General features: G+C 43.2%; 1 protein-coding gene across 11 annotated transcripts in view; it reads left to right on the top strand.

Annotated features, from left to right (window-relative positions):
- The window catches only part of FARS2 (phenylalanyl-tRNA synthetase 2, mitochondrial), a 430,241-nt gene that overhangs the window by 104,329 nt on the left and 307,179 nt on the right, over positions 1 to 18,733 (top strand). For 10 of the 11 annotated variants that reach the window (XR_012157338.1, XR_012157339.1, XR_012157340.1 and 7 more), the window contains one exon: positions 12,544 to 12,675. The exons of the other annotated variant lie outside the window; for it this stretch is intronic. Coding sequence is in view for 7 of the 10 variants with exons in the window: in XM_073332131.1 (XP_073188232.1) it covers positions 12,544 to 12,675 (132 nt within the window). In the remaining 3 variants the exon portion in view is untranslated. The remainder of the gene's footprint in view (positions 1 to 12,543; positions 12,676 to 18,733) is intronic. 11 annotated transcript variants of the gene reach the window in all.

Here is an 18,733-nt window from a genome sequence, read left to right as displayed (position 1 = left end):
GCACTTCACTCCTCCCCCACCCCCCCCGAATTGTAGATAGGTGCATAAGGAGCTGGTCATCCTATTCCCTAGTGTGATTTGGTGGTCTTAGGCAAATGCCAACTAATACCCCGTCTTGTACTTTATCTGTTAGGACATTGATCCATAAGCATTCAAGATCCTTTCTTTGGAGTTGTCAGTGACTTGGAAACAGAAAATCCCATTTCTTACACAGAGTGCCATTCTCCCTTTCCCCTTTGACCCATTCAATCCTACAAAAATAGGTTATAACTATTGATTTTAATATTCCAGTCATGTGAATCATCTTGCCAGGTTTCAGTACTTCCCACTAGATTAAATTTATGCTCAGAAACGAGCAATTCCAGTTCCTTTCATATGTTACCCAGGCTCCTAGCATTGGTGTATAGGCAATTAAAAATTTCTTCTCTTTATGTCCTGTAATGTCTTGATTAATTTTGTTGCCAACATGTTGTGCTAAGTGATTTCTCATGTCTTCCCTCTTTCTACCCTCCCCTTTTGTTATTAGTTTAACATCCTCCTGCCTACTATAGCCAGCCTGTCCCCAAGGAGATGGGTTCCCCTCCTAGTACAGTGTAGGCCATCCAAATTATACAGCACCCTGTCTTCATAGAAGGTTGACCAATATTCCACAAAGCCAAAAAGCTCAGCTCTACACCACTCGCCATCAGTTCACTTCCAGAATCTTCTGCCTCGTGTCTCCCTTTGCTCCAAGATCACTGAAACAATCTATTTTCTGTGAGAGATCTTGGGATGCAGTGCCATCAGTGATGGTTCATATCAGCACTAAAGGACCCTTGTTCTTCCACTTCAAAAGCCTATCCACTCTTAGAGAGGCTTGGCTCTGGGAAGACAGTACACCATCCTATTGCCAGTCTGTCCCTTACAGAATGTTCTTCTGAGTACTGAATCCCTAACCAGGATTGTCTGTCTTTGTTGGAGGGTTGGAGATCTCTTTGTTGGCAAGCTTGATATTTCTTACAGGTTGGACTGAGACGCTATTAACATGTGTCCCATTTATTTCTTCATTCGTTCACTCCAGCTGGATCTTTAGAGCTGGATGCTGGACCTGGTATGGATTGGAAATTTCAAGCTGGATGGAATTTCTCCTGATCCTTTTCTCTCTGGTGGGCACAGCTTGCCCATCCTCATCTTTTTCCACCCATGCAAAATGTCAGCTCCACCTCTTCACTTTGGGAGTTATGAACTCTCTCTCTCTCTCTCTCTCTCTGATGGTCACCTCCTTTCTTCCTTGTAGCTGGGATACAGATGTTTCCCAAACCTGGCTGTCCAGAAACTCCTCAGCTTCTCTGATTCTCCATAGCATCTCTACTTACCACTCCAATCCAAGAATCTTTTCTTCCAGCACAGCCACCACCTTGCCCTTCATGCACAGCAAGTTCCTTCTAGCTACTGGCAGGAAAGAAAACTTGGCACATCTGTTTCAGGTCACCACCACTGTTCCAGCTCTGGACATCTTGAAATTGCACATAAAGCTGAACCTGAAAGGAAAGCCTCTCACACTCCCTGACCAATCTTGCTCTCGTGTTAACTCCCTTCATTTGCAGCTCTTGAGTTCACCTAGCAAGTTGTTTTTTTTTTAATGTCAAGTTCCCCTGCTTAGCCAAGCTCATCTCTTCCTCTCCTCATCAAAGAGTGATTAGCCACTCAGAGATTTCAAGCAGCAGGGATGATCAAAGCACCAAGGGTCAGAGCCACATGCCCCTTACTGAAGCTCCAACAGACTGACCCATGGCCCAGCTACGCAGCCCGTACACAAGAGAACAAATGGTCAAACAATGCACAGACTGACCAAATGCATCACTTGCCATGGCACATGACCTCCAAGCACAGAGTCCACAGCTGTGCCTCTCCAGCATTGCGAACTAGAACTGGAATGATCTGAATGTGATTATGTTGAAAAATAGATAGATTATTCTGAAGGTAGGCCACCTTCATTGATGAAGCAGCAAGTGCTTTTAATCAATTATTGTTAACTGGTTTGATGAGAGTTGTGGACTCCGTAATTACGCTCACTGAGAAAATGGAAATAGAAGCAGGAAGGATGTTCTAAATAATAGCAAGCTGGGTAAAGATATTACACATTCACATGTGCTAGCAAATCAGTGTGTCATGTATGTCAAAAGCCCATTTTGTGTGGTAGGTCAAAGTCTAACCCCCATATAAATAGTCTGTAAGGTCAGGCGCCTCTATTAGTAAAAAATCTGCATAGCTCCACTGAAGTTAATGGCGTTACACCAATTTACTGTACACCAGCTAAATTTCTGTCCCTCAGTAAGAATGTGGCTATAATTGGAAAACGCAACATCGTATTTAGTAAGTCTTTAATTATCTTTTTCTTGGTGGCAGGCTGTCCAAAATGGTAATTGCTGTCCCTTCTAAATTATCTCAACATCTTTATTAAATTCTCTTCCATAGAATATATGTCAGCTTGCACATATTTTTCAAACTCATCATATTTGCTTGCCAAATTCTTGAAACCTCAATAAAAGAGTATAGGAAAGCCAAGTGGGAACTAATATTTCTTTCACTGTTAGTTCTCAGTGCACTGCCCTTGAGGCTCCTGATACCACATGCCTTGTTCTTTTCTTGCTTCTCTTCTAACATCGTTGTAACTAGACTTCCTTGGAAAGTTTGTTGAGATCTGTAGATGAAACAGTTATACAAGAGCTAAGAATTATTGTTCATAGAAATGTAGGGCTGGAAGGGACCTCAAAAGTCAATTCCCCTGTGCTGAGACAGGATTAAGTATACCTTACATCATCCCTTACAGGTGTTTTCTACCCTGTTCTTAAAAGCCTCCAATGATGGGGATTCCACCACTTCCCCTAGATAACCTGTTCCAGTGCTTAATTATCCCTATAGTTAGAAAGTTTTTCCTAATATCTAACCTAAATATTCCTTGCTGCAAACTAAGGCAATTACTTCTTGTCCTACCCTGGGTGGACATAGAGAACAATTGTTGACTGTTCCGTTCATAACTTACTTATTAAGGGTATGTCTACACTATGAAATTAGGTTGATTTTAGAGAAGTCGATTTTTAGAAATCAATTTTATATAGTCAATTGTGTATGCCCCCACTAAGCGCATTAAGTTGGCGGAGCGCATCCTCAATATCGTGGCTAGCATCGACTCACAGAGCGGTGCACTGTGGGAAGCTATCTCACAGTTCCCACAGTCTCCGCTGCCCATTGGAATTCTGGGTTAAGCTCCCAATGCCTGATGGGGCAAAAACATTGTTGCGGGTGGTTTTGAGTACACGTCGTCAGTCTCCCCTCCCTCTGTGAAAGCACTGCAGACAATAATTTTGTGCCTTTTTTCCTGGGTTACCCGTGCAGATGCCACAGCACGGCAAGCACGGAGCCCACTCAGCTCATCGCTGCTGTTGCGAGCATTGTAAACACCTCATGCATTATACTGCAGTGTGTGCAGAACCTGGCTAAGAGACGGCAGCACGAGGACGATAGTGAGGAGGACATGGACACAGACGTTCCTGAAAGCACGGGATGTGGCAACTGGGACATCATGGCGGCAGTGGGGCTGGTTGATACAGTGGAATGCTGATTCTGGGCCTGACAAACAAGCACAGACTGGTGGGACTGCATAGTCTTGCAGGTATGGGATGATTCCCAGTGGCTGCAACACTTTCACATGTGAAAGGCCACTTTTCTGGAATCTGTGAGTTGCTTTCCCCCGCCCTGAAGCGCAGGAATACCAACATGAGAGCTGCCCTGACAGTTGAGAAGCGAGTGGCAACAGCCCTGTGGAAGCTTGCAATGCCTGACTGCTACCGGTAAGTCGGGAATCAGTTTGAAGTGGACAAATCTATAGTGGGGACTGCTGTGATTCAAGTAGCCAATGCAATCACTGACGTTCTGCTATCAATGGTAGTGACTCTGGGAAATGTGCAGGTCATAGTGGATGGCTTTCCGTAACTGTGGTGGAGCGATAGACGAAATGTATATCCCTATCTTGGCATCAGACTACCTTGTCAACCAGTACGTAAACCGCAAGGGGTACTTCTCAATGGTGCTGCAAGCACCGGTGGATCACAAGGGCCTTTTCACCGACATCAACGTGGGATGACCGGGAAAGGTGCATGGCGCTCGCATCTTTAGGAACTCCAGGCTGTTTGAGCAGCTGCAAGAAGGGGCTTACTTCCCAGACCAGAAAATTACTGTTGAGGATGTTGAAATGCCAATAGTTATTCTTGGGGACCCAACCTACCCCTTGCTACCATGGCTCATGAAGCCATACACAGGCACCCTGGACAGTAGTAAGGAGCAGTTCAATTATAGGCTGAGCAAGTGCAGAACAGTGGTAGAATGTGCATTTGGATGTTTAAAAGCTCGCTTGCGCTGTTTGCTGACTAGATCAGACCTCAGCGCAGCCAATATTCCCATTGTTATTACTGCTTGCTGTGTGCTTCATTATATCTGAGAGAGCAAGGAGGAGATGTTTATGGCGGGGTGGGAGGTTGAGGCAAATCACCTGGCTGCCTGTTTTGAACAGCCAGACACCAGGGCAATTAGAAGAGCACAGGTAGGCGTGCTGCGCATCAGAGAGGCTTTGAAAACCAGTTACATGACTGGCCATGCTACGGTGTGACAGTTGTGTGTGTTTCTCCTTGATGCCAACCCGCCCCCTTTGTTGATTTTAATTCCCTGTAAGCCAGCCACCCTCCCCCCTTTGATCACAGCTGGCAAAGGAAATAAAGTAATTATTGTTTTGAAACCATGCATTCTTTCTTTATTAATTTTATTTTTTAAAAAGGGAGATAACTGATGAGGTAGCCCGGGTGGGGTGTGGGAGGAGGGAAGGACAAGGCCACATTGCTTATTGTAGCCACACTACAAATCAAAACTATTTGAATGACAGCTTTCTGTTGCTTGGACCATCCTCTGGAGTGGAGTGGCTGGGTGCCCAGAGCCTCCCTCCCCCCCGTTCTTGGGTGTCTGGATGAGGAGGATATGGAACTTGGTTAGGAGGGCAAGCGGTTATACAATGGATGCAGCGGCAGTCTGTGCTCTTGTTGCCTTTTCTGCAGCTCCACCAGATGCCTGAGCATGTCTCTTTGCTCCCCCATTACCCTCAACATTGTAGCCTGCCTCTTCTCATCGTGCTCACTTAATGCTTTCCTGGCCTCTGCCACTGAATGCCTCCATGCATTCAGCTGTGCCCTATTAGTGCGGGAGGACTGCATGAGCTCAGAAAACGTGTCATCACGAGTGCGGTTTTTTTCGCATTCTAATCTGCGATAATCTCAGGGACAGAGATGATACGGGGAGCATAGAAACATTTGCACTTGCAGGGGGATAAAAAGGGAGAGTAAAATTTAAGATACATTTTTGAGAACAAAAGGGAGACTCTTTCACCGTGAATCAAGCAATTCACAGCAGACAGCATGTGCTTTAGATACAAGGTTACATTTTGCCTTTTATATTGAGCACCTGCCGGTATGATGACACATCACACACGGCTGCGCAACAGAATTTGGTTTCCAGGTGGCCATGGTAAGCCAAAGGGTACTCTGGTTTGGCTTCTAACGCCTTCATAACATGTAGGAATGTTTTCAAACTGCAGCGTCCTCCTTTCCCATAGCAAGCAATGCCAGTTGGGTTTGCCATTTAAAAGGAGGGGCTGCAGTTTTCGGGTGGATGTGCAGCACACACCACCCTCCACCCCTCTGCATGGCTATTTGGGATGATCCCTTCACCCCTCTCCCCCGCCGCGTGGCTATGGGATGATCCCTTTTAGCCAAGCGCAAACAGCCCAGTATGAATGGGGTCCTTTTACTGTTCCCTTACAAAAATTCCCCTATTTCAACCAGGTGACCATGAATGATATCACTCTCCTGAGGCTAACACAGAAAGATAAAGACCGAATGTTGCTTGAAAGTGACCGAAAGCCAGAACCATTCGCTGTCATGCTTTGTGCTGCAATGATTTCAGACTACTTGCTACTGGCTTGGCGTGGTAAAGTGTCCTAACGTGGAGGACAAAATAAGGAACCCCCCCTAGAAACCTTCTGCAAAGGCTTTGAGTACCTCCAGGAGAGCTTCATGGAGATGTCCCTGGAGGATTCCCACTCCATCCCCAGACACGTTAACAGGCTTTTCCAGTAGCTGTACTGGCCATGAATGCATTGCTATTGTTCAGGGCAAATCAAACATTAAACACTATTGCTTTTAACCCCTGTAGTGTAGTTACAAATGTGCACTCACCAGAGGTGCCTTCTCCGCCTTCAGGGTCAGGGATCCCGCCTTGGGAGGGTATTGGCTCGAGGGTGATGAAAAGGTCCAGGCTGCCGGGGAGAACGGATTCACCGCTTGCCTGCTGCGCATTCTCCTCCTCTTCCTCAGCCACAAAATCCTCCTCCGTGTTGCGTGAGACTCCCCCCTTGCAGGTGTCCACGGACAGTGGTGGGGTAGTGGTAGGGTCCCCCCCTAGAATGCCATGCAGCTGATCATAGAAGCGGCATGTCAGGGGCTCTGACCTGTAGCGACCGTTTGCCTCCTTTGTCTTTTGGTAGGTTTGCATGAGCTCTTTGACTTTCACGCAGCACTGCTGTGTGTCTCTGTTGTAGCCTCTGTCCATCATGCCCTGTGCGATTTTGGCAAATATATCGGCATTTCTTCTTTTTGATCAGAATTCTGCCTACACAGATTCTTCTCCCCGTACATCAATCAGATCCAGTGTTTCTCATTCGCTCCATGCTGGAGCTCGTTCGCAATTCTGGAGGGACTGCATGGTCACCTATGCTGCTGAGCTCTCCACGCTGACCAAACAGGAGATGAAATTCAAAAGTTCCCGGGGCTTTTCCTGTGTACCTGGCTAGTGCATCGGAGTTGAAAGTGCTGTCCAGAACGGTCACATTGGAGCACTCTGGGATAGTACCCGGAGGCCAATAACGTCGATTTGCGTCCGCACGACCCCAAATTCGACCCAGCAAGGTTGATTTTAGCGCTACTTCCCTCGCCGGGGAGGAGTACAGCAGTCGATTTTAAGATCCCTTTATGTCGACGGAACAGGGTTGCTTGTGTAGACGCATTCATTATAAAATCAACCTAACACGGCTAAATTCGAGCTAACCCTGTAGTTTAGACCAGGGCTAAGACTGCTTTTCTGTCCCCCCTCAGTCTTTTGTTCTCTAGACTAAACGTGCTCAATTCTTTTAACCTTTCCTCATAGGTCATGTTTTCTAAACCTGTTATCATTTTGGTTGCTCTCCTCTGGACTATCTCCAATTTGTGTACCTCTTACCAGTTTAACAAAAATCTCATTTGGTGATAATTTCTGAGAAAACATAGGATAAATTAGATTTTTGCTCCACACAATTTCTGCCAGTTGTTGCAAGCAGAATTAATAGAACATAAGAACGGCCATACTGGGTCAGACCAAAGGTCCATTTAGCCCAGTATCCAGTCGTCCGACAGTGACCAATGCCAGGTGTCCCAGAGGGAAAGAACAGAACAGACAATCATCAAGTGATTGATCCCCTGTCACCCATTCCTAGCTTCTGGCAAACAGAGGCTAGAGACCCCATCCCTGCCCACCCTGACTAATAGCCATCAATGAACCTATCCTCCATGAAATTATTTAGTTCCTTTATGAACCCAGCTATAATCCCGGCACCCACAATATCCCCTGGCAAGGAGCCCCACCCGCCAACTGCGCACCATGTAAAGAAATACCTCCTCCCGTCTGCTCCAAACCTGCTGCCCACTAATTTAATTTGGTGACCCCTAGTTCTTGTGTCATGAAAACGAGCAAACAACACTCCCACACCCACCTTCTCCACATCAGCCATGACTCCACAGACCCAAATCATACCACCCCCAGTCATCTCCCTTCCAAGCCAAAAAGTCCCAGTCCCACTAATCTCTCCTTATATGGAAGCTGTTCCATACCCCCAATCACCTTTGTTGCCCTTCTCCGAAACCCCTCCAATTCCAAAGTAACTTTCTTGAGATGGGGCAATAAAGGAAAATAGGAAGTAATGAAGTCAGGCTTAATTTAGGAGAGATGTAAATTTTACATACATAGGGTTAAGCAACTCCTGTTCTCAGTAGTTTCCTTTTGTGAATATTTTCTTTTCTTCCAGAGTCCTTTCCTAAACATAATCGTACAAGGAACAAACCAGTACATAAATGTGTAATCTCTGGAGAATGTCTGGTACTCTGTTTTTTTCTGATTCTTAGCAGTACCACAGCAATGGGCTGCCTTCATGATTTTTATTTTCAGTGCCTTTTGCTAAACATTTTCCTTACAGGGCTCAGTTAGGCTACTACTGACAGATTCTTCCTTTAGCTCAGTATATGGCAATGCCATCTCCATTGAATACAAATGAGATCTGTGCAATTCCTTGTTGGCATGCATTAATCAAAAATAAGAATAATCCTCCATTTACTTTTTACTCACTAGAGGCCTAATCCTTTAGATACTGCTGGACAAGGGACCCAATCCAATACCCAATTAAGCCAATGAAAGGATTCCCATTGACATCAGTGGGTAATTATGAACAGTCCCTTTTGAAATATTAAAATGAGTGGGTCGACATCTGGTAGTTAGTGTCTGAAGGACCAATTGCTTGGTTTACAGAACACAGAAAGTTAAGTCCTATTTGACTTTTTCAAATTGTATGTCTGATTTTTGGAGCCCTCAGCCTTTTTAAAATTTCTGGAAATAATCCTTTGTGCCTGAAATTTCTCATGTTTAATCTCTGATCATAATAATTTAAAAAGAAATTAATCCTAATCAATAAGCAATGTGTATTTAAATGAAGTCAATCTTGAAAAATGAAGTATCTTGGTATAGGACTGGAGAAACAGAAACAAAAGTTAATAAAATAAATAAGTGAAGATTGATACAGTATTGATACAGTTTCTCTTATATAGTTTCTCTTTTTACTATCCCTTCTCTGTTTTCTGTACTTTTTATGTTATTTCTTTAATTTTGAATATACATTAAAAATAAAAAGGAATGGATGTTACAAAACACTCTGTTTAGTGTTCTAACTAATCCTAAATTACAGGAAATGTGTATATATTTTCCACAGCAATCCTAACTCTTTGAGCCTCCCTGTGGATCAGAACACTGGGTAACATGATGAACTCTGTGACAAATAATGCAATATAATCTAACTGGAACTGCATTCTGTACAGTGTCTGATACCCCAAAGGGAGTGTTCCTTGAACACCAGAAAAACTTATTTACATACATCAATGGTTCAAAATTTAAAAAACAAACAGCCTCCCCCCCAAATCCCCTCATGTAATAGAATCATTTTTTCACCTTCCTGCTTTTCATTCAGTCCTTAATCTGTCTTTCAGATAATATGCTGAAATTGTATTTACTTGATTAAGAATCATAAAAATTATGTCCCATCCAGCCCTACATTTCTCTGATTCTATGATTTTTAATAACAGAAATCAAATATCTGAACATTATCTGAAAGGCAGATTATTAAAAACATATTCTACTGGAGCTTTCTTTTTATTAAGTACAAAATTAGTTGAATATTCAATGTAATTCTTACTGCCTTTGCAAATTGTGAAATCTGAATGAAAAATAAGTTCACATATATGCATATGTATACAAAAATGCGATGTCTTACATCAGCCTTAGGGTTACAATTCCAATTGCACAAAGGTCAGGAAATTCAAAGTTATGGTTCCCACAGTCACCATATGTTGGTCCCTTTTGTATATATGTAGTGTTCTCTATCTATGGGGATAACTTTACTGTCTTCATGCATATATATACTGATTTCATATAGACTTCATATATTTATATATGCGTGAAGTCAGTATAGTTATCACCATTTAGCTCTGGTCTACACTTGCGGGGGGGGGATCGATCTAAGTCGACGTACTTAGATAGACTTACCATGGTGTCTCCAACGCGGTGAGTCGACTGCTGCTGCTCCTCCGTTGACTCTGCCTGTGCCTCTCACGGCGCTGGAGTACAGGAGTCGACGGGAGAGCACTTCGAGGATCGATTTAGTGCGTCTAGACTAAACACGATAAATCGATCCCTGCTGGATTGAGCGCTGCCCACCGATCCAGCATGGAGTGAAGACATACCCATAATGTGTGTGTGTGTGTATAAATAAAAAACATAGTACAAATATGGTCATTCTGATAATCACTTTGAATTTTCTAATTTTATATGAATAAAAAGTTAACCTTCATCCATAAAAGTTCTTGAGGTTTATTTTTAAAAGCAAAAAAGAAAATATGCAAGTGCTAATGTGTTTGAATGGCTGACTGTCAACAGCATCCGTTGTGGTGTTTCCTAAATGTTGAATGTATTTACTGTTTTGGCTGTGTCTGTGTACACATGCATGTGTTACAGTGTATTGTGTGTGTGAGTATTTATGTGCAAAAATGCCATTAACCTGCAGCTAAGGCTGAAAGAATCCATCACCTAAGATTGTAAGAGAATGTTATAGTTTTAAAAAAAACACAAAAAAACCCAAAGTTATAAATTGTGGAAATTCAAAGTTGTTTTTCTTTTTAAAATTAAAAAAATCATCTATCGCATGGAAATATATAGTTAACATCACCCCAACAAACTTCACTCAGGCTAGTGTTTTTTCAAACTTGAATTGCTTTCCCTTGCTCATTAGTGAACATGAATTAAATCAAGTTTGAACTTAGTTTCATTACTTCGAGTGGTTTAGCTTGCGTCCCCGCTGCAAAGTGGGCAGGTTATCAGCATGAGTGAAAGCTTCTCTTGGGGTTTAGTGTACAGCCTCAAACGAGCCAGTTAGCCCAAGTTAAAAGTACCACTAAACTTGTGTGTGCATGGGAGGGAGGTGAAGGGCAACACCCAAGTAAACTCTGCAGTGAAGAGATACCCCAAATGTCTCTGTGCATCAGCTCTCAACGGTAAAATGGGATAACAATACTCCCACGCTTAGTCTGTCTTGTCTGTTTAGGCCTTGATTCTGCATTGTAGTCCATGTGGATGGGATATTGCACCTATGTGGATCACAGTGTAGGACTGGCGTCCTAGATTGTAAGTTGTTTCGGGTAGGGACTGTCTTAACTATGTTTGTATAATGCCGAGTATAATAGGGCCATAATCTCAGATGGGGCCTCTAGAGTGCCATTTTAATTACAGTCTTTAATAAGGTTCTAGTTTCATCTATTTTTAATTAATGTCAGTGCAAACACTTCCATCAGAACATTTGTGGAAATTGTTTGGAGGGATGGGGTTTCCCTGGTTGTGTTGCTCAAAAATGGCTGAATCACAGTTGCTTCAAAAAAGGGTGGGAGGCTTAAACTAAACATGGAAAATTTCAGCCTAAAAATAAATTGTTTCATGTATTATTAGTAATGGAAAAAGTGAGGGGAAGGGAATTGGAACAGAAACAGGAATTCAACCTTGGAATCAGTTTGGCCCTGATATATGCTGATGCTTACAATAACAACAACTATAAACAAACAAAAACTTATCTAAACATTTTTTCCCCTGTAAAATATTTGTCATCTACTGTAATCAGGATGGTGTAGTATGCTGTAAAGGTTTTCTTGGCACAGTTTTGGGATGATATGTATAATATTGCCAAACTCAAACATTCAAAATTCATGAGTCAGGCTTGCAGAAATAATAAAATTAGCTTAAAAGTCATGAGATTTAAAAACATTTAAAAGGCTATTGAGCCTTTCATGTTTTCAGGCTTTCTTCTGTAATCATAAAGGCTAGAAAACTGATTTTTTTTAATTTTTTTTTTTTTAATGAAAGCTGAGTTTCTCGTGTAATCGTGACTCCAGGCACTAGGGATTTATGAAATGAACCAAACTGGGGTCAAAAGTTGGCAACACTGCATGCATAGCTCACTTACTTACAAGTATTGAAGTCATCCCAAACTCATGCTACAGATATCTTGTGTGTTACACCACATTGCACCATCATGTATTCTCGTATGTGTAGCCTAATAAAATATTCATACACAAGCACGTACAGAGAAAATAGCTTTATTTTTAAAACAGGTTAAGATTACTGTGTTTGGAGAAAAAAAAGGGGGGGGGGAGGGCGGAAACTTATTTGCCTAAATGTGTCATTAAAGTAATAATTAAAATTGTAAAATAATAAAAATAATAAAAACACAACAAAAAGTGTTAGCTATATTTGAGGATCTTAGTCATTTTCTGTTACAGAGAATAACAAAATTACCTACCATCCCATGATCTTGGCTCATTTTCCTTCTCTGCCAGGTGGTTGCTCGAATTTGACAAGTGATTGATTTGGTTTCAAAGGGTGCCTGAATTGCACAAAGTGTTTTTCATATTAGAAAAGACATAGCCATTTTTTCACAAGTTGCAAGATTTATTACCTTGCACAAAAGTGCTGCAAATTAGTTTGTTTGCTATTTATTTTCTCAGGATTACAGTAATTGGTGTCATTAATTGAAGGACAAGTTTTACAAAGGGTTGGAGGAGGTAGCCTTTTAAATACTTACTCTTCTTATTTATTTATTTTTAAACAATGGTACAGGACTGGAAATTAGATGGGTAGACTGCTACTTCCCATTTACTCACCCTTCCTTTGAGATGGAGATCAACTTCCAAGGAGAATGGATGGAGGTGCTGGGCTGCGGGGTCATGGAGCAGCAGCTAGTTAACTCAGGTACTGAAACTTCTCTACTTCATTGACATCTCTATTAGCAAACACTTCTAGCACAATCAGTTTCACAGTCTCCAACTCCCTTTTCCTTCAGAGTGTGCTGCGCACACACACATCTCTGTTACTAGCAGGAGCAGCAGAAAGACTACAAACAGATTGCATGCTGTTAGGGCACCAAGCTAGCCAGCTAGTTGAGCCCAAAAACTGAAACCATGGCTTTTTTTTAGGGAATTTGTGGGGAGGGAGGACCCTTAATTTTAAAAGATAAACTAATTAATTGACAGACAAATTCTCCTGTCATTCAAATCAAGCCTAATTTATTCAAATAGTTATGATTAAAAAATGCTGTTAGCAAAACAGCACACACATAGGAGAACACTGTGGCATCTTAGCTACCACTATGTGTTAATTGGGTAAATATTCTCCTTTTATATGTTGTTTATTTGTACTGATGATCATGTACTGTTTCAAGAGCAACAACAATTAATTTAATTGAAATTACAGAGATATGGTTGGTTGCCTGACATGAGTTATCCTCTAAAGATTACAAAAAAGGAAAGAAAAAGATAATGGGATTACTTTTCAAGTATTTTCAAATTCACTACTTCATGGCCTTGATTTTTGGAGTGGATGGGAACCTGCAGCTCCCCCGGAATAAACAGCAGTTGTTGTTTATTACATACCAATGGCCCTTTGGAATACTATTAATCTATTTTGTGCAAACGGGTAAGGTTGCGGCCTCCAGGTGTTCCTGTTATGGTGTATTTAGTGTGTTTTGTTGCTGTAGGTTTTCTTAAGCTATTTCTGGCCTGGTCTACACCTAAAACTTAGGTCAACCTAGCTACATCGCTCAGGGATATGAAAAATTTACAACCCTGAGGTGGCCTGGTCTACACTGGGGGTGGAGGAGCGGGGGATCGATCTAAGTCATGCAACTTCAGCTACGTGAACAACGTAGCTGAAGTCGACGTACTTAGACCTACTCACCGCAGTGTCTTCGCTACAGTGAGTCGACTGCAGCCACTTCCCTGTCGACTCTGCCTGCGCCTTTCGCTCCAGTGGAGTACAGGAGTAACGGGAGAGTGCTCGGCGGTTGATTTATCGCATCTAGACTAGACGTGATAAATTGACCCCCGCTGGATCGATCACTGCCCGCCGATCCAGTGGGTAGGATAGCCAAGCCCTTAGAGACGTAGTTAAGCCAACCTAAGCCCTAGTGTAGACAGCTCTAACCCCTTTCAGAGAGGTGGATTACCTACAGTGATGGAAGAACACCTTCTGTTGCTGCAGTAACTATCTATGCTACAGCATTGCAAGCTGCAGTGCTGCAGCTGGGCCACGGTTGTGTTTCTGATGTAGATGTATATCGGTCATTAGTAGATTCTAAATTCCTCTTTTCTTAATATTCTTTAAAGTAGGCATTTAACCTGGATTTCTCACATCCCAGGTAAGTGACCTGATCACTGACATGGAGTCAGTCTGTCTCTGGCCCAGTGAACATTTAATTATTTATACAAAGTGGGACAGCTCCAATGGGAGACATTGAGAGGGCATCATCCCAGAATAGTTAATAGCCAGGTGCTTAGGGCACCCACCTTTGATGTGAGAGTCCCAGGTTCAAGTCTCCCCCGGATTCAGAAAGGGTATCTCTCTCATTTTCCTTGAAAATCTTTGAAAGGTCTCAGTTTTGTACTGAGGAGGAACAAGAATATTTTTGGAATCTTGAGTTTTTATGGGATGGGAAAACCGTTTCCCATCCAGGTCAGTTGATGATGGTGATGATGATGATGATGTGCAGACGAAAAGAGTCTTGTTAATTTCAGCTCGATTCAAAGCAAAATGCATTGCAGGTGGGGAACAAAAAGAAAGGAATCAATGTTTGTCAAACAGAAAGTTGTTGAGAAAGACACAGTTGTTGAGAAAAGAAGACATTTTATTTTGAGATTGCTCAGAGGATATTACAAATTGGAAAAAATATACAGGACCTTGCAGTAAACTTAATACAGACAAAACCAAAATGTATGTATGTTTGTTTATTTATGTATTTATTTATTAAGAAATGTGGCTTGTGATTACTGCATATGACTTGACGTGGCCTACACAGGTAATAGTTGCTACTGTCCCATTCCCTCAGATTTCAGAATATCCCCAAAGTGCCAACTTAACATTTATTTATGATGGTGCCTTGTTTATTATTATGACTCAAACGCATAGATTCTCAGAATTTGTTATAGTGACAAGCCTCCCGCAAAACAAAGTTAAAAATCCTTAGTATTGCCCTGACACTATGACCAGAAGGGAAGTACTTCTCATGGCTATTAGAAATCAAAATTGTGCCTCCTAGTTCCTTCATCTTGATTGCCGGGAGGACTGGAACTTCCTTTCCAAAGTCTCCACCCCATAATGCACGGAGGGGTGTTTTCATGGCTCCATCTCTTCCCTCTACATAAAGGCTTGGCAGGACTTAATTTAAATTGATAGATGTTGTTAAACATTGATTTCAGCTGACACCCTGAAATTGGTGAAAAGCATATCCATCCATACAAGTTAGTGCAGCCTCCCACTTGGGCCTGTAGCAATTGGGTATCACTGGCCCTGCAGCAGCAGCACAGAGCACCCTCTGCAGCCTTGCTGTCACAGGAGAGAGGGAGCGGGTCTATGACAGTGGAGAGGGCTCTCTGCACAGCTGCAGGGCTAGTGACACTGGATTTCTGCAGGCCGAGGGTGTGGGGAAGGCTATGGTCCTGGCAGGGCAGAGTAGAGACCCCTGGCCAGGGCTGCAAGGTTGAGGATGAGCCCTCAGCCGTAGGGGACAGAGCCATTCATCAGCAGAGTGGCCTCCTCCACAGTTGGGGGCTTGTCCTTCTCCTCCTTGCAGTCCCGACTAGGGAGGTCTCTGTTCTGCCCTGCTAGGACCATAGGCAGCCTTGCGCCTGCAACGATCCAGTGTCACTGGCTCCACGGCTGTGCAGGGAGCCCTCTGCAGCAACCCTGTCACAGTCCCGCGCTCACTCACTAGCCCTGAGTGCAGGGGCTGTCCCCAGGCAGGGAGTGTTCAGCAGTGGGGTGGCCTCCTCCATGGCTGAAGGCTGATCTTCCTCCTTTCAGCCCTGGCCAGAGGCCTCTGCTCTGGTGACCAGAACTGCAGCCTCCCCTGCATCCTGTGTCCGGGTATCTTGAACCCCTCAGTAGCACAGGATCCCCCCAGCTACATCATTGTCAGTGCCCTAGTACTACCCCCAACCATACTTCCCCCTTAATTTCCTGCAACTGTCAAATTAAAAATGGATAAAAATTGGGGGGGGGAAATTGGGGGGGGGGCAGGGAAGAATTCTGCCAAGTCTATCTATCGGGTATCCTGCTTCTCCAGCATCTTTCATCAGCTCTTTGTTTATCATCCTGCCCATATGCAAGGGGAGAGATCTTCATCTTTTCCTGGGAAGTGAATACCACATCTTTCACATGTTTTTTGTTGTTGTGTGCCTCAAAACTTCATCCAGAGTACTTGCCTATAAATGAAGCTACATTATTTTCACAGTTATCACAGCTTGCATGGAAAACATGAAATTGACTGCTCTATGAAAAACATGAATTTAAAATTTCCCACCAGTTGCTCACTTATTGTGAAAAATGCTAACTCAGAATCTCTATGGGAGATATTCTAGAACTCAGCACAGTAGGATTGAATGGAATTTTTTTTAAAAAAACATTATTCATTTTTGGCTGGCTAGGCCACAGCTGGGGAATATTTCAGTTAGTTTGCTGTGTGTGCCAGTTCACAGGCTAAGTGCCAAAAGATCTTTTTCATGTTCTGCTGCACTGCTAACTGATAAGCACCAGAGCAGAAACAAGGGAGTTTGCATTCATACAGGATACTGCAGCAGAATAAACTTCAGCTGAACCAAACCTTTTCTACAGTAAAAATTTTAGAATGTGTGTTTAAACTGCTTTTATTGAAACGTTGTTTTTCTGAACAATTTGTGTCAAAGTTTTCCTTAGATACACTGAAAATTTTGAAGTAAAGTTCCAAAATAGTAAACAGTGAATAGAAACTCTTTATTTATTTCTTCCTAACAAAACATGTCTGGCCCCTTACAAAGCATTTTTGGTTGATGTGAGTCATTAAGACATGTAGTTATGAAATTTTATGTTGCCCAGTGAAATTTACCTTTTTCTTCCATTAAAAAATGGCACTTTTCTATGGAAAAAAACAAGCCTTAGCTACAATTACATTTTTTCCCTTTGTATTATTGCTTAAATGTGAAGTATTTGTTTGTGAGATCACCAAAAGCTATCACTCAGAACTAAGTTGCCTGTGCGCACAGTGCTCTGCTATGGCTATATTTTAAAGAGGCCTTGAGGATGCCACACATTGGATGACTTTTATGCTGTATTTTATTTATTTTCTATATATTTGGGCAGAAATATAAATGAGCTTTATAGGCTGATTAAGAGATAAGTTCCCTGCCCCAAAGCTGTTAGGCATTAAAAGTGAAGTAGTGACACTTCCCCTTGAATGGTCCCTTAGGGTATGTCTACACTACGAAATTAGGTCAAATTTATAGAAGTCGTTTTTTTAGAAATCGTTTTTATATAGTCGATTGTGTGCGTCCCCACACAAAATGCTGTAAGTGCATTAACTCGGCGGAGTGCTTCCACAGTACTGAGGCTAGCGTCGACTTCCTGAGTGTTGCACTGTGGGTAGCTATCCCACAGTTCCCACAGTCTCCAGCGCACACTGGAATTCTGGGTTGAGATCCCAATGCCTAACGGGGCAAAAACATTGTTGCGGGTGGTTCTGGGTACGTGTCGTCAGGCCCTCCCTCCCTCCGTGAAAGCAACGGCAGACAATCGTTTTGCGCCTTTTTTTGCTGAGTTACTTGGCAGATGCCATACCACGGCAAGCATGGAGCCTGCTCAGATCACTTTGGCAATTAGGAGCAAATTAAACACCATGCACATTATTCAGCAGTATATGCAGCACCAGAACCTTCCAAAGCGAAACCGGGCGAGAAGGCGATGTCAGTGCGGTGACGAGAGCGATGAGGACATGGACACAGACTTCTCTCAAAGCACGGGCCCTGGCAATGTGGGCATCATGGTGCTAATGGAGCAGGTTCATGCCGTGGAATGCCGATTCTGGGTGCAGGAAACAAGCACAGACTGGTGGGACCGCATAGTGTTGCAGGTCTGGGACGATTCCCAGTGGCTGCAAAACTTTCGCATGCGTAAGGGCACTTTCATGGAACTTTGTGACTTGCTTTCCCCTGCCCTGAAGCACAAGAATACCAAGATGAGAGCAGTCCTCACAGTAGAGAAGCGAGTGGCAATAGCCCAGTGGAAGCTTGCAACACCAGACAGCTACCGGTCAGTTGGGAATCAATTTGGAGTGGGCAAATCTACTGTGGGGGCTGCTGTGATGCAAGTAGCCAACAGAATCAAAGATCTGCTGATATCAAGGGTAGTGACCCTGGGAAATGTGCAGGTCATAGTGATGGCTTTGCTGCAATGGGATTCCCTAACTGTGGTGGGGCCATAAATGGAACCCATATCCCTATCTTGGCACCGGAGCACCAAGCCGGCGAGTACATAAACCGCAAGGGGTACTTTTCAATGGTGCTGCAAGCACTGGTGGATCACAAGGGACATTTCAGCAACATCAGCGTGGGATGGCTGGGAAAGGTACATGACGCTTGCATCTTCAGGAACTCTGTTCTGTTTCAAAAGCTGCAGGAAGGGACTTTCTTCCCAGACCAGAAAATAACCGTTGGCGATGTTGAAATGCCTGTAGTTATCCTTGGGGACCCAGCCTACACCTTAATGCCACAGCTCATGAAGCCATACACAGGCAGCCTGGACAGTAGTCAGGAGCTGTTCAACTACAGGCTGAGCAAGTGCAGAATGGTGGTAGAATGTGCATTTGGACGTTTAAAGGCGCGCTGGCGCAGTTTACTGACTCGCTTAGACCTCAGCGAAACCAATATTCCCATTGTTATTGCTGCTTGCTGTGTGCTCCACAATATCTGTGAGAGTAAGGGGGAGACGTTTATGGTGGGGTGGG

The sequence above is a fragment of the Lepidochelys kempii genome, chromosome 2 (assembly GCF_965140265.1).
Source record: "Lepidochelys kempii isolate rLepKem1 chromosome 2, rLepKem1.hap2, whole genome shotgun sequence".
NCBI classification, from domain to species: domain Eukaryota; kingdom Metazoa; phylum Chordata; order Testudines; family Cheloniidae; genus Lepidochelys; species Lepidochelys kempii.
The sequence above is the reverse complement of the archived record's forward strand: the minus strand, read 5'-3'. Positions and strand labels throughout refer to the sequence as shown.